At 34.6% G+C, this 16,519-nt stretch overlaps 1 protein-coding gene across 1 annotated transcript in view; it reads left to right on the top strand.

Moving 5' to 3' along the window:
* Positions 1 to 16,519, top strand: part of LUZP2 (leucine zipper protein 2) — a 147,249-nt gene that overhangs the window by 114,651 nt on the left and 16,079 nt on the right. The window contains exons 8-9 of the mRNA XM_053449640.1: positions 6,950 to 7,024; positions 7,854 to 8,003. Coding sequence (XP_053305615.1) covers positions 6,950 to 7,024; positions 7,854 to 8,003 — 225 coding nt within the window. The remainder of the gene's footprint in view (positions 1 to 6,949; positions 7,025 to 7,853; positions 8,004 to 16,519) is intronic.

The following is a 16,519-nucleotide window of genomic DNA, read 5'->3' on the forward strand; positions in this document are numbered from 1 at the left end:
GACAAAAGGGAATAAATAATGAGTTGAAAAGAGAAAAATGAAATATGAGTAGTTATAGCTGAAGACCATGAACAATATATTCAGTAAATATTAAAAGGGGATGAAGGGAGGCATGTAACAAGAGTCTGGGCATCAGACCCTCTCCTATAATAAGAGATAAGGGGGGTCCTTAACAATGTTTGGGGAGGGTCATATCTCAGTAAATATGGTATTTAAACTGTTAGAATGTTAATGCATGTCTGTTAAAGTAGATGGACCTTAGTATTATTTATAATACTGGGACATCTGATTGGCACCCTGAATGTGAACATATTCTTATAATAATTTGATCTGGTAAAACCTGTATCTGTTTCAGATGGCCTATGTCTACCTTGTACTATTTGCTTTTGGTCATTTGAAGATATGTCACCTGGAACAATCTAACATAAATTCACAATTTCAAATGGTTTTCAGAGTGCATGAATTGTATTGTCCGAAATAGACTGTCTTGCTTTTACAAAGTTTGCACAATATTCTTAGGATTAGGGATTTAATCTTCTTTTTGCTTTTACTAAATAATTCCAGAACTGTGATTTAAGATAATATCAACAAAACTAAAATACCAATGACACATTGCATTTAAAAACTGAAATGTATCTACATAGTATCATTGTGAATCACAGAAATATGTGAGATTTTGGGACTGTAACCAAAATAAAATTATGGTTTGTTATATAACTAAAGAGACTCCTTTTGTTATCTGATACCCTGTAATGCTGATCTTTGTTGCAAATCACTGAATAGCTTCATCTCTACTGTAGAACATTTTAACATCTACAATTAACACAAAAAATGCTTATAATTTTCTTTTTACTGCCAAAACTTGTGCATGGTTTTTCTTTTCAATGTGTAGGAATTTATCAGTTGGTATGATGATATATAAAGTTGCCTTGGAACTAAAAGATAAAGTTTTTTCAACTATCACACACAAATAAGAATACCAGTCTTTCTTTATATGCACGTCTCTATAACATTTCAGTGTTATTAGTATCCTCGGTTTGTAATGTATGAATTATGAATAAGATCAATCCATAGCCCAGACAAATAATGAATATCGGATATAATAGGATTATCATAATTATTACTCATTACCCAATAAGCACTTGGATTTTTATAGTGTAATAGTCATGATGATGTCATTAAGGTACTTATACTTTATATACCATCTACTTTCTAAAACACGGTGGTCTTGATGTGGATCTTTTTATTGTAAAGCTTTCCATTGCATACATTAAGTTCATCCTACAGAGCTGTTAAACCAGATGAATGTTCATTGGATAGTAAACCAAATACTCCATTATTCAGCATGCGGTACAAAAATAAATGAATCTTCAACAAGTAACAGGTAGGACTGAGCCCAAGTTGTGGATTTATAGAATGTCCTGAATTTTTCAGTTTCAGAGATTAGCGCTTCTCTAGAACACTAGACTTTGTGATGATGAAATCAATGGCGTTAAACAATTGAGCTTTTAAAATGCAGGTCTCTGATTGGCTGGTAATAACTCTCCCATTGTATCAGAGTAACAACTCTGAAGGCAAAAGAAGTTGTTTATCTAGTCTTCTACAATGTGGACCCATGTAAATAAAATTAATTCCTTTAACTACTTATACTCAACCTATAATTTAAGCTGATTCTTCCAATTCTTCTACTTTTTAATATTTTTTTAAAAAATTTCCCCAAAAAATTCTTGATCATGTGCACTCAATATCAATGCATGTGTTTATATAGTTGGGCAATTGGAATACTCAAAGATGTTGCGCAACAAAGTAGATTATCAATGACAAGTTATTAACCTATGCTGGTGAGGATTACCTATGCCTCGCTCAACTCCATTGGTTTCATTGTTCTGCTAACTTGTAGGAAAAAAACTGGAAAAGGCCAAACTTTTTTTTTGGAAACCATGTCTTAGGATGTTTGAAGCAAAATCCTGCTCATGAGTTCTTGTAAAATGTATAATGACTTTGCATTATATCATGTCCCAGGACTTACAAGAGTCAAACAACAGTTTGAACATAATTCAACAGAACGAGCAACTTGTATGTTGGAATTTGGAACTGGAATAACTTTTTGTTGTTTCAAGACAATGCAAAATGTTCTTTTCTTTCTTTTTTTTACAGATAAAAAAGAAATATTATTTGGAAAACTAATAAAACATTCACTGTAGACCCTTAAGCATGGCATCCTTTATAAATGATAAGCCAGAATAGCTACAAAGAAATCCATTTGCATACATTTCACAATGCTTCATTACAATTTTAGATTAAAAATGATAACCATCTGGTCCAATATCCTTGTTCTATTGTCCTTCATTTGCCCCAGAGGTAATGTAACAAAAAAAAGAGCTGTGCCACTTGGTTTGCTGTTATTAAAACTACACACATGCTCTCTGTCAGTAATGCTTATTAAAAAAAATGTACTAGGGAGCTGACTGTTGTGATGAGCTAACACAACGTACACTTTTATTGCTTTGTAAATTAAGAATAATCTTAGTAGACAGTGCATTTTTATTTTATTATTTATTTATTTACCATGGGGTACGTGCAGCTTACTCTCTCTCTCTCCTCTCTCTCTCTATCTTTCTGTGTGTTTTTGCCTTTATGTGTAAAACAAATCCAGTACGCTTGACAAGAGGCAGGCGTGCTCTAAGGTTGGTGCAGCTGGTATACCACACACAGTCACACTTGTAACGACGGCAGTGTTACATGACCATGGACGTAGTTTGTGTGATGTCTCTAAAGATAAGGTTACAAGATGAGCGAGTCAGTGTGTGTGTGTCGGTGTATAGTGTAAAAGCGAGTGTGTATCTGGTTATGGTGGAGAACATTGAAAGGACTGGTTCTGGAAACCCTTACATCTTCGGTATAATTTCTGTATGAAGTCCTGTGTTGTCACTGGGTGCTTTGACCGTTTTTGATGCTTTTTATATTTTTGCTTTTGTAATTTTGTTTCTTGCAGTTCCACTAAAGTGTTATAATATAGTATAAACTTGTTTTTGCCCCTTTTTTTCTGAGAGTTGAGAACATGTCATCTGGGGAGGCCAGACCATGAGTTCATGATTAGGCAACTATTAATTTTACTTAATATTACTGCTTATAATATAACAGTTCTGGTAATTGGATCAGAGTCTTAGTAGTGCCCCAAACTACTGTGGGCCCAATTAGCATAAACAGAGCTAAAGTCTTCTTTCCTTTCAGGCTCTTTCACCTTTAACTCATTTTTAATTCCCTGTATTGCATACATGTATCTTCTTTTCTTCTTAAATTATCTCTATGCATCAAAATAGTTTTGAATGTGTTAGATTTTTTATATTACATATTAAAATCTATGTTTTTAATACCTTGGTTGATACTCCAAATAAAAAAATATAGCTAATGTTTATTACCTACCCAATAATAGAACTAACGTGGACACGTTGTTCAGACATTTTATTGATTTTTCATAATTGCACAAATATATAAACAAAATCAAAATTGTATTTTCAGATTTTTATAGTATATAAAGTATATATATTTTATAGTATATAGAAATGTAAAAACGTATTATGCATCAACACAATTGCCTGAACAGCCAATAGAAACTTTGCAGGCTCTTTAAAATGACATCTCGTTTGATATGATATAAAAGAAGACAACAATGTAGTAAGAAAATATTTCATCTGCATCCATTGCCATGGTTAAACTCTCGGAACACTCGGAACAGCTTAAGTAAAGGGTCATTAATCACAATATGCGCCAGTATTACTGAAATAGCTGCTATCTCACCAGGAAAAAAAGTACAAGAAAATATTGCCACCATGAGCCGTAAAAATCATTTTCAGGAGAAAAGTGTAAACTTGGGCGTGATTCTAGTGCAAAGTTGGAAAAGCAGTCTGATCATTTTAGAATCCAAAAGAATAATCCGCCCAGAAGAAATGTCCAGTTGGTTGTAATATCGATATGGTGACTTTCAAACTTTTCTAGCCTTAACTAAACTCTTCTTGTGTTTATTATAAGCGAATGTACTGTAGGGTTCTGATTATGCTAGAGTTACCCCTTATGGTCAAAAGGAACCAAACTTTTAGACATCATCATTAGAATTTGACTCTCTACCAAAACATTGAGACACATTTTACAATGATAGACAGTAGAGGGGTGCCATAAATGTACTATATATACACATATATTATTTAAAAGATAATCAATATAAATAAACTAAACAAATAAGAGTGCAGTCTTCAAAATCACAATAAATACACAATACTAATATAAATAATAAATATCAAATGAAGAAAAAGTCATCATAGAATACATAAAAGTTATTGCCTCTGATTCCAGTGTATTATCCAAATGCAGGCATCAAGATAATAGAAAAATATGCCAGAGGGTTCTGGATCCTATTCACAAGGCTGTGAATATGTAAACTTACAGCACAATAATGTAAAGCAATGTTGGAGCAGAGAAAAATAAATGATGAATAATGCGGTACGTAGATCCTGGCTGACACAGCCATATAATGCTTCATATCAGCTGCACTCCTCAAACAAAACAGCAAAGCACCTTTAATACATAGAGTTAAATAACTTTTACAGTCTTTTACATTTATATTTTGTGTTTCTTTCCCATCCCATGCTTCCAAAACAGATCTTATTAACAGATAATTTTGGTACCACTTTCATGTGTTATATCATTATGTCAGCACACATGACACCTAGATGGAAGCATCAACTAGAAAGAAGTAATCAACTCTTAAGTAAAGATATGTTTTTTACTTATTTCTGCTAAACTGCACCCCAATAGCAAGACCATTCCAACTTGCTCAAGAACCAAGAACCTCTGCTTTAAATATTTCATGGCACTTTGGTTACCAAATCCTTAAAATATAGTCACAATGCTTAGAGTACTAACAGATGGGCTTTTCACATTGCAATTTGACTACAAAGTACTTATTAAGCCAATTCTTTCCTAACAGCCTCTAATTTCATAAGACGTGTCAAGTTTTTCTATGTTTGTGTTTATTCCGTGCACTTGACTGAAATCAATGTATCGGTTTCCGAAAAGAATTTTGTTTTATTTCATGAAAGCTTTTGCATGAGCTGCCAGTCTAATTTTCCTTTCCCTTCATCTTCTGCCCCACTGTGCTAATTGCTCCATTGGCTCCCTATAGACTTCAGAATTAAATTCTGGCACTGACCTATAGCGCCCTCATCAGCTCTCCACCTCCCTACATCTCTACCCTTGTATGCAAGGACACTCCCAACCATCCTCTTCATTTCTCCAATACTTGCGTCTCTCTTCTACCATCATCACCTCTTCCCACTCCCGCATTCCCAATTTCATATGTGCACTTTTTTGGAATTCACTACCATGTTCCATCAGACTTTCTCCCTCTTATTCCAATTTCAAGTGCTCAGTAAAAACCCACCTATTTTGAGAAGCATCCAACCTTCCTTCCTAATGACCTCAACCAGCATGCCAAAAAAAACATTTGCTATGTCCACTTACAAGAACAAGATAGTTTTCCATATCACCCTCACTACAATCAGCTCACCTCTTATGGCCTCTCTTCTTCCTTAACTTCCAAATAGATTCTAAACTTACAGGAGCAGGGCCCTCTTCTCCTTATACCAGTATGTTTAACATCTATTAACCCCTTAAGGACAATGGGCGGTCCCTAACCCCATTGATTACAATGTATTTTGAGCCTGTACATGTATGGGCTTTGTCATTAAGGGGTTAACAATATTTAAATTGCCTTATTTACGTTCACTGCCCCCTATCGTAACAGCACTACAGAGCTTGCTGGTGCTATATAAATAAATGTAATGTAGTGCTTAAATATATATATTGTTATACTGAGCTATTTCACTAAAGCATGTCAAACATATGCAATTTATAGGCACTCCATCATATAACATCATATATATATATTCTTGTGCTCTCCATATCAAAATCATTTCTGTGGTGTGCTACAGTAGAATTCACCCATGAGGGATAAACATATGCTACATTCAAGCATACAAGACACTGAAACCCAATTAATATATTAACACAAGGCAGGTGTATTCCCTATAGAAGATGGTAAGTGCTTTGTTTTTCAAACATGAAGCTTTAAATGTTTACTTATGGGAGCAGAAATCCTTTTTAGAGACTTTACTAGAGGAAAAAAAATAGTCATGATTTTAAGTCGCCATCTGTAAGTTCATCATTTGTTAATGAAATAGTACATTATAAATGGGCATATGTGTTTATGGGTTACATTGTCACTTTTATTACAATTCTGCGTTACTGTGTAGCAACACCAACGGTTACAGCATCATCTAGATTGTGTATCATAGGGTTAAACCTTGCAAACATTAACCGAAAGGTCCATTTGCACAAGTATGTTCAGATTTGTACAAGTTTTAATTTCAATGAGGCCTCAAAGGCTTTGAATGATAGTTGTTTACTTTACAGAATATTTTAGGGACTAATAAATTACTAATAAACTAATAAACTCAGAGTTAGAACTTAAGCAGTCTTCTTCAGAACAACCGGCTTGTGAGATAAAATAATAATTCAGTCTGCAAAACAGTTGGCCACATTTGGCTGCCAGTTACTTGAAAAAGACAGAAAGGCTGTCAATTGCTACAAATATATAAAAAAATGTAATAATGGTATACCTTCTCTGTAGCCTAACTTCATAGTGTAACTCCTTACTGCAAGTTCTCCTAAAGTTAAGGAGAAAACATTATGATGAAGAGCCACTAGCCACTAGAAACTCATTGGGTGCTGTTGTCCTCCTTGTCCTTTTTGGTGTCCTGTGTTCTGTTTTTGGATCAAAAAAGACTTTTTATATTTTTACTTATATATAAAATATTAATCTTCACGTGCTCTAGGTATTCCTCTTGCTGCCAGTTACTTGACTCCAACTTTGTACAATTTTGTTTTACAGGCACAAATACTAACTGATCTGGAGCAAAAACTGACTGTGGCAAAAGATGAGATGGAAAAGGCTTCCCTTGATAATGTAAGAGAGTTTTGTGTTCAAATATTTTCATTACTACATAAATTTTTTTTTTATAAATGTTACTATACATATCCAATAAAATATACCTGTTTAGCTTTCAGGTGAGTCACTGCACTGCAGGTGGAGGCATTAGTGCCTCTCTAGTAGCATGGGGTCACATAATCCTATTTCGCATGACCCACAGATGCCTAAACAGTCAATTATGAGCTCTGGGCCCCCCAGGTATCTTCCTAGTGTGCTTAATGGTCAGCCTGGGACTGGAGATGGTGTAGTTTGTAGTCGCCTGAGTTTTAATATACTAACTTATGTCTTTTCCAGTTTGCACCCAGTCTAAAATATATGTATGTAAATATTTTCAAATATGTTATAAATTCTTATGACTGAATGAATATAGCAAGACCCCCCCTTCCGCTTTCTTGTCCGACAGCTCCGCTACTTCTCTAGGATCTCCTCTCTCTCTCTTTCATCTCCTTTCTTCGTCCACATTTTCTTTGGCATGACCTCCCAGTGAACTTCTGCAAAACTGGTGGAGCTTGCAGTGGCATCCTCTCCCTGATTGGAGGATGTCATCAGACGTCGCCATTTTGTAGAAGTTCACCAGGAGGTCATGTCCGCGTCGATGCGGACAAAGAAAGAAGATGGAAGACAGAAGAGAGAAGAACAAGAAGATGATGCTAGAGAATAAGCGGATCTGCAAGACACAGAAGCAGAAGTGGTCAGTGGAGAAGGTAGGGAGAAATTCAGAAAGCTGGAGAGTTTATTAAAACTTGAGTTGCTCACTGTTGTCAATAACCTACCCTTAAGTGTATGCCTTCTTATATTTTCACAGGAGTCACAACTGAAAGCTTTGAAGGAGACAGTACAGGTCTGCTTATCTTCTGTCCTGCACAATCAGCCTCCCACCAAGAATATAATTCCATCAAAACCCAGAGAGCGGACAATATCTTTAGCTTCGAGAGTGCCATTTCAAACAACAGAGGTGCATTCATATTTTTTTTACAAATCTATATTTTTAACTTGTAAGTCTCCACAAAGATTCTCTAAAATAGTAAAAAAAAAATGGTCTAATTCTTACTGTCGCTGTTGCCTCTGTATAATTGTTTTGTGGTTAAGCATGGATCAGATGCATTAGAGCTTTCACGAAAATATTTTTAAAAAGTGAAAGCTTTCCAGCCACTAAAAATGATGAAAAATAAGAAAGCAAGACTTTTGATCAGAAATAAAGCTTATTTGCTCAAAAATCTGAACAATGACTACTAACCACTGAAAGATATTTAGTGAGTATGACTCAGAATCACGGCATAGTGAGCTGTGTTTTCAGTTGAGAATGACTGCAGGTCTAAGCAGATAAAAGTATTGGAAGATCTTTGCTGATTAAAAAAAAGTTCAATTTGTCAGAAAAGAAATGTATAATTTAACAAATTTTGTGTAATTAAAGTATTATACAGATTAGTATAGTGTATGTAGTGGAGGAGTAGCCTGGATTTAATTTATCTTTTTAATTAAATAAATATTAGCATTGAAAGGGCTAAATTGTGAAACATTTTTTACTGTGTTAGAATCATGCTCTCGTCTTAATGTGGTCAACTCTTAATAGTTTTCCAGGATGAACAGTAACAAGGCTCAATTGAACTATAAATACATCAATTGTACATTCTGATACAAATGTAGCACACTTTAATTAAAGGGGGTTTTCACCAAAGTAGTTTTTTTTAATTGTTTAGATACTCTGACTAAACAATCTTTATTTAAGACATGCTAATATAACGTACTCCCCATTCAATTACTTTGGGGAAATTGTGTTCCTAAAAGCTATATTCATATCACTAAGAAACAAATACACGGGGAAGAGGTGCAGAAACTTACACTATCTACTAGCTGATGTCCTGAGAGGTTATTATGTCATACATTATGACACAATAGATCACTCGATGTAAACGTTATCATGCACATTATGTAGTTGGCCATGAAACCCTTTTCTTGTAGTTCCCATGGGGAGAAAAAATTAATTTTCCACCATTTTGAAGATCTTTGCCCACCTCTGTTATTGCTTATTAATAAAAACTCGACCAGTGGATGACATATTACTCTGCTACAATGTAAAGTAGTGAATGTACAGCCTGTGGAACAGTGTAAATGTGCTGTCCCCTCAAAATAACTCATCACACGGCCATTAATGTCTAAACCTTGGCAACAAAAATGAGTACACCTCTAAGTGCATGGTGGTCATACAAAATATGGACACTTTGGGCCCAATTTGGACATTCCCACTAAGGGGTGTACTCACTTTTGTTGCCAAAGTTTAGACATTAATGGCTGTGTGAGGGAACAGCAAATTTACACTGTTACACAGGCTGTACACCCACTACTTTACATTGTAGCAGAGTGTCATGTCTTCAGTGTTGTCACATGAAAAATATAAAATATTTACAAAAATGTGAGGGGTGTACTCACTTTTGTGAGATACTGCATTACCGAATCTCCAGACAAATGAGCATTTTATAAAGTCCACTTTCAGCTACAGTATTTTATTAAAGTAATGTACCTTGGGTACTGCATTTTTAGTAAATCCTAGCAGGTACTAGAAGCTTCTGTGCTTCCTAACCTGCTCATAAGTTACATTATGGAAATCTTTTCACAAAGCTATTTCTAGCTATATTTGTAGGTTGGAATTTGGATTATTTATGACCGGGTACTTTGTATGAACTGACTATCTGCTTGTTCTTTTCCTTGGGGCTCGCAAACACATTTTACACTACGGGTTATTAATTTATTTCTGAGTCTGTATTTTTTTACATAATGATGGTGGTCTCAGCGGAGTAATCCTCCTGGATACCGTCCCTTTTGATAAGCAATGGTGTGGGGGGACATAAATTGGAGCTTTGCCCATAAATATTTCTACTTCAAAGTATCACTGGTAAAGCTTAAAAATACATTTTCATATAAAAATGTAACATTTCAGTATCCTTTTCTTCAGCATCGATTGTTGTAGCGAATTCCCTAAAAACCTCTGAGGTAGTTATTTTTAACTTATTTTATATTAAAATATTTTAAAAGGCTAGTTATTAATAGAAAAAAAAATGTTTTCTCAAATAAATCTATTAGGTGTTAGTGTCCCAATCAGCTAAGACAGGCTAACATTCCCCAAACATTCTCAATAGCCAATGAGGGGTGCTTTTGTTGTAGAGGTGTGGATAGTTTATTGGCTAAAGGATAGGGTTCACCATGGCCTTTGATGTGATTTTGTGATCAGTGTTTGGCTCTTTGTAAATTAAGTTATGTATATTTTGTGTACTCTTTTTGTAAATGCTTTTCTGTATTACACAAACACAATTCCTGTAGTTTTTATGCACATTATTGTGACTTTAAAGAGCTGTAGACCACTGTGATATACTGATATCTAGCAAACCTTCTGAGATCCTGGAAAAGAGGGGCCAGATTGCTAGTTGTGAACCCATGTTACCAAGCCTTAAAAATGCCATCACAAAGCCCTTTCAAAAATCAAAGTGCTTCATTTGGAGCAAGTATAACTGAAGCCAGGTTTAGGACTTTAGACCAAAATTACCAAAATTACCAAAAAAAGAAGAATATACATGCCAATCTTTTCGTTACATGAACGTTCCATGCTTTGAGAGTACAAAGCCTTCATTGTCTGCGCATGTAGTTGACCCAATGGTCCCTCAAGCCAAGAAGTGGGCAAGGGTCAACATTGAACAACACTTGGAGGAATTGTTGGGAAATAATAAATTTAAGGAGGCAGTAAAATCAATGAAGACTACATTTAACAGTGCAAATTTTAAAATCTGATATATGGAGACCTTGCTGTAGTGTATTTGGGGTGGAATGTTTGCAGGTGTATTGTTTCTGAAATCCTTAAACAAATGTTTTATTCTAAAAGTTTGTTTTTCTTCATTATAGCTCAATGTTATTTTAAAAAAGTACAAACAAACATAACAGAAGAAAACACACCACTAATTATGATTTATTCGAAGGAAGTAATTCCACAAAGCGTTTCTTAGCAACAATAGAAGCTTGGAGACAACTGGGAACATGTGAGACATTCATCTGAGATAAATGATAAATTGTCTTCAAGCGTGGGCTTCCTACCAGCCACCCTGTGTGCGTCTTACAAATTACAAAATCCAAATTGCTCTGAGATGTGTGTGTCTTATAGAAAAAATACATGCATCAAGTTTTTTTAAACCAGTGTGATCTGGGATGATAAATAGTAATTTTAATTCTATGGAGTGGAATACTTTTTTATTGGCTTAGAAATAATCAGTTTAACAATAAATTCCCTAATATACTAAAAAGTAAGGATTTTTTTTAATTAAAAATATATAATGGAAAGCAGTCACTGAAAAAATTAGTTGGCTGGAAGATGTAATGGAAGATGTAAATGGAACGAGCTGTAAACAGTAACATATTCTAGCGTAGGCTGGTTAGGCATAGGATAAAAGGTCCAGGTTGGGGGCAAACCCTGTGCACACTGCCGCTGCACACTCAAGGAGGCTTCTGATCTCCCCAAAGGGCCCATTAAATCTATGGAGGACAATGCCAAGTGGGCACAGCCTCCATAGTTCCTTTCTACTCATGGTTCCTAAAAAGATGAGCGGTAGGATATGACATCATATCCTGGGGCTCAGCAATAAGGATGGCGGCGGAGAGGAAGTTGCTGGTAGCACTGCCATAGGCATAGGCATAGCCCAGGATTATGCTACTGAATGTGGAGAGGTGAAAAAGGGCACATGCATACGGTGACATCTTTATCATTTTCTCCCCTTGGCTAATGCATGGAGAGATTATAATTTACAAGGGGCACTTTGCTATCACTACGTTATTCTTTCATTTAAGAAGTTGTAATTTTTAATGTATTTAATGTACTTTTTACTCTGCTAAATCCTAAGAAATTAATATGTCAATCTGATGCTCAACAAACATTAATGAGCATTTGAGTATTTCCAGATTGGTTCCTTTTTCGACATATTCTGCACATGATAACTTCCTAGTGAATGTGTTCAAATATTTAGAAGTTTGGTCTGTCTTTTTACAAATCACACTGTGCATTTTTAGCATTAAGAATTTAGCAATGATTCATAAAAATAATATCTGTATAATGTACAGCTACCATAAATGCGTATGGTAATGATGTGTGTTCAAGGCATATTTTTCTCTTTTTTGTTAACAAATCACATTCCATGCTTTTCTTAACCCATGCCTTACCTAAAAAAAAATATTTTTAGAACAAAACTACAAAAATAATTTCTTTGTTCTTTTTTAGCACATTATGCTAAACCATTTTTATTCTTCTAATATCGTGTTAATAGTATCATACTAAGATAGAATCACTATATGATAATATAAGAAATTGTAAAAACAAAACTATTTTTCTTTTTAAGGGTATTTTTAAAGTTATAAAGCCATCTTACCGCTTTTTTTTTACCCAAAGCCTTTAAAACAATGACAATATAACATTTAAGGCTTTATATATAAGCGCTGCGTAAATTGTTGGCGCTATATAAATAAAAGATAATGATAAAATAATAATAATATACAACACCTTTATGTTACGATTTAATTTTCAAAAAAGCTTTCTAAGATTTGTAAATATAATAATTTCTTGTGATGCATAGTACATGATAGGAGAGAGGGTGCGTGCATGTAAACGTATTGAACACAGGCTATGTTAGTAGTTGGGATCTATGGTTTTTAGGAGAAAAAAATATGTTAAAAGTCACAGGCTCCTTATTCTGTGTCCTTTAAAGCTATATGAAACTCTTGCTGCTTCTATTGTTTCCAACAATGGCCCGACAAAATGTGGTAGTGTCATACACCAAAGCAGTAAAATGGCATCATATGCTCCACTCGTAATACATGTAATAACTTAACTTTTACCCACTACAAACATGCTCAAAATGTGTTTTACTAAAAAGCTTGTGGAGTCAGGCAGTCCTTACCATGTCAGGACAGTTGGCACCTATGTTGTGTTATGTGTATCATAACATGGTGGGATCAGAGGGGATGCATATAAAACACGTATCTTTTAGTCTTTTAAATGCAGTCAGATATATTGACCGATGACCTGTAAATTGTTAGTAAATATATCATCAAATATATGTCAGCTGTTGGTGTCCTGGTGGTCTTCTTACCTGGACCTAATGGAACAGCTGAACAAAATGTGACAAATTAATCATTTATTTCTGCCAGCGCCATCTGAAGTAGTCGAGAACATAATAAATTAGTTAGAATTGTCATATCTATGGATACTAAACCACATTCTAAACTGGACCTATTAATTGTTATGTGAACTAAATTTGTGTTGTGTGTTTTGTATTTGTTTTCAAGTCAAAATTAATTCCAACACATGGACATATGTGCATAATTAGCTTCTGTCGTAGTCACTCATTTTTCTGTTCTGTATATATTTGACCACAACAATAGAACTATCATAATACATTAATTTAATAATTCTGTGAATTAAGGTTGGAGACCAGTTTAACATCTTTAACATTAACATTTCCAAACTTCACAAATGTGAATGGAAGCTCTTGACGGATGGCCATGCTTTGTTTTTTTATGTTTTAATTTTTTTTTTTTTAAACGATTTTTTTAATACAGTAAATAAAGTTTAGCACCATCTGCTCGATCAGTGAAGTCTTGCCAATTTTTGATGAGTCCAAAATTTGCCAGATATCTTCTGGCATCTGTGTTTTGTCTTGGGTCCAGCTGCTAAATGGTTTCAATATTGACTTGAAAGCACGTGTTCAATACGTTCTAGGACTTTGTCTCTTTGTCTCCTCTCTCAGACCTCGGACTCTTGAAAAAACTACTTGAAGGACCATCTACGAGTATGCACGTAAAACTGTAGTTGAACTTCTCCTAGAAAAATAAAATACTCTTGAATTAGCAAATATTAAGTGTCATCAGTCGAGCAGCCGCATAATGTATAACGCGTATAGTAATTATAATCCAAATTAGATCATTCTAACTGTTGCCTACAGATAATTTTGCACATAATGTATGTGACCAGGGGTTATTTTTAAAGCTAATTACCAGAAAAAAAGGAAATGGAGCAAGGAAATAGGTTATAGAAAAGTGGATTGAAAACAATAGATTGTGTAAAACTATGTTTTACTGCTACTGAAGAAAATGACTATAACTATTTGAAAAACAAAAAAGGAAATTGAAAAACATATAATGTGGTCCAAGGCAGAAGGCATTTTGCAATGGCAATAAATGTGCTTTTTGGAAAATCTGTCACAAATAAAAAATGGAAAGATAAAAAGATGAGCAGAATATATAACTGATTTATGACATTACAAAGTGTCTGACCGTTCTGCGTTAATACCTGGTGTGCCATTCAATACGCGGGGCAGATAAATAGCAGTGTTCTTTGCAGAATCCGTTATATTTCCTAGTAGGTATAACATACCTCTAGGTGCACGTTTTCTGCTACAGCTTTTATTGGGCCGACAGATTTTATTTGGTATAGGTCTTGAGTGGGTACAGATTTTAAAGAAAACAGTAAGGAAACAGCAAGATGCATCCGTGTAGATATATTGGATGCTGCTGACATCTTAACGTCACTATTAACATTTCAAGGATGTTTATACAAGTATAAGGCCGTAAAAAAAGGGCAAACTAATTTATAGACACATTAAAATGATGTATCCATTTAGATTGTCTTTAAAGAGAATAAACATAAATGGAGTGTATTATATCTGATTCATGGATGGAATAGAATGAATACTAAGTTGGTGGCTTGGAGGTCCAGGATCAGCCCAAGGTTGATATTTTGGGGGTTAGGATATATATATATATATAATATGCATTGAGCCCTACAGCTTGCATACTGTGTATCTTATACACAGGATTGTGAAACATAAAGTGGTTTGTTCAGTGGATCCTTTTATAGTTCGCCTTTGCGGCTGCTTTAAACTAATCCCCTTTCAGCTCAGCCTAAGCTAGAAAGCATAAAGTTTGTGAGCTGTGGCAAATCAGTCTTGAATCTTCTTGGATACCAGAATACTGGTGATGAGTTTCAGTTGAATTCCTTTTCTCATATTACATGTCAGCATGATCTGTCATGCAGCCATTAAGTATTTATTCACAATTTTTAGTGGAAATGCTACCATTTGAGGAAGCAGGACTAAATCATTCCCTATGATCATTACTGGCTTTGATCACTAAAGGTGGACGAAAGGCTCATCTGTAAAACATTTGGTGCATTTTGCATTCATCCATACATTTTTTTAACTAAACATTCTACATACAATGCCATTCATACAAAAAATACAATACTACTTTTATATATATTAATGGATATTTAGTTTAACTGTTTGTTGACCTTATGTATGTACTATTATATCCTAAAAAGAGTTGACACAATGGAAGGGCTCAAACAGTAAGGTAGAGGACATGCTGAAAATTAAAAAAAATAGTGGCATTAACCCTTCCAGTAGAAATGTGAAATTTGGCAACAATAGTAAAGGGACTAACAGTTCACATTGACCCTCCAAATACAAGAAAACATGTGCAGGCTATATATTACTTTACATGGGGCATGCTTCTTAACATACATAGTTAGGATTGCTCCATGTTCCATGTATGAAATCCATACCCAATTTCAATTAATAATTGTGTAATTAATAGAATTGTGTTTGTATGTTATGTGCACATGAATGTATGTATGAAAGTTACAGTATGGAATATTCTGGCACATGATCTACATCAGTCTATAATGCACATGAACATATCGTAGGGAAAAAGGTTGATAAATAGGCACATTTGGAACCAATATTTCCATGAGACTGGTTGCAGCTAAATTATCCCCATCCTGGGGACCTTGATACATGCATCTTTTTTAGAGAGCTTGCAACATGGTGTCTTATATACATTCGGTTGATTTATGCAGCAAATATCTTTAGCCTTGCAGCTGCAGCAACATGACTTAAACACTTTATAATTCTTACCAAACAGCCTTCAGGAGCGCTTTGGATCAACCATTAATTCCAGGTGAAAAGAAAGCCTAAGCTTTTAAACCACTTCCAACACCTAACTCAATTGCAATTAATTTTAAATTATTTTCTCTGTGTGATCTTTTCATTATAAACAAACTTTAAAACAATGATTGCTGTGTATTTATTAAGCGGATAGACTGACTAACCAATGACTAAACATTGAAGTTTTGATTTTCAGTCACAACATCACAACAGAACAATTATTTTTCTTTTATATTTCTAGGCATGATTCTGTTTTTAAATTTGTTTTTTGAATAGATTAGCCCATTTGTTTTCAGACATTGAATTTCAATCCCTGCCCATTCGCTTCTGCCGAAAATTTAAAACATTTTTAATTCAGGAACAAAATTTGTTGCCCGGGGCCCACATTCACACTCACTCTCTCACATGCTCATCCTCGTTTACTCTCTCTCTCTCTCAAGCTCTCCAAATGTTTCCCTACTTTCTCTGCTGACCACTTTCGCTTTTGAATCTT

The sequence above is a fragment of the Spea bombifrons genome, chromosome 10 (genome assembly GCF_027358695.1).
Source record: "Spea bombifrons isolate aSpeBom1 chromosome 10, aSpeBom1.2.pri, whole genome shotgun sequence".
Taxonomy (NCBI): Eukaryota; Metazoa; Chordata; class Amphibia; order Anura; family Pelobatidae; genus Spea; species Spea bombifrons.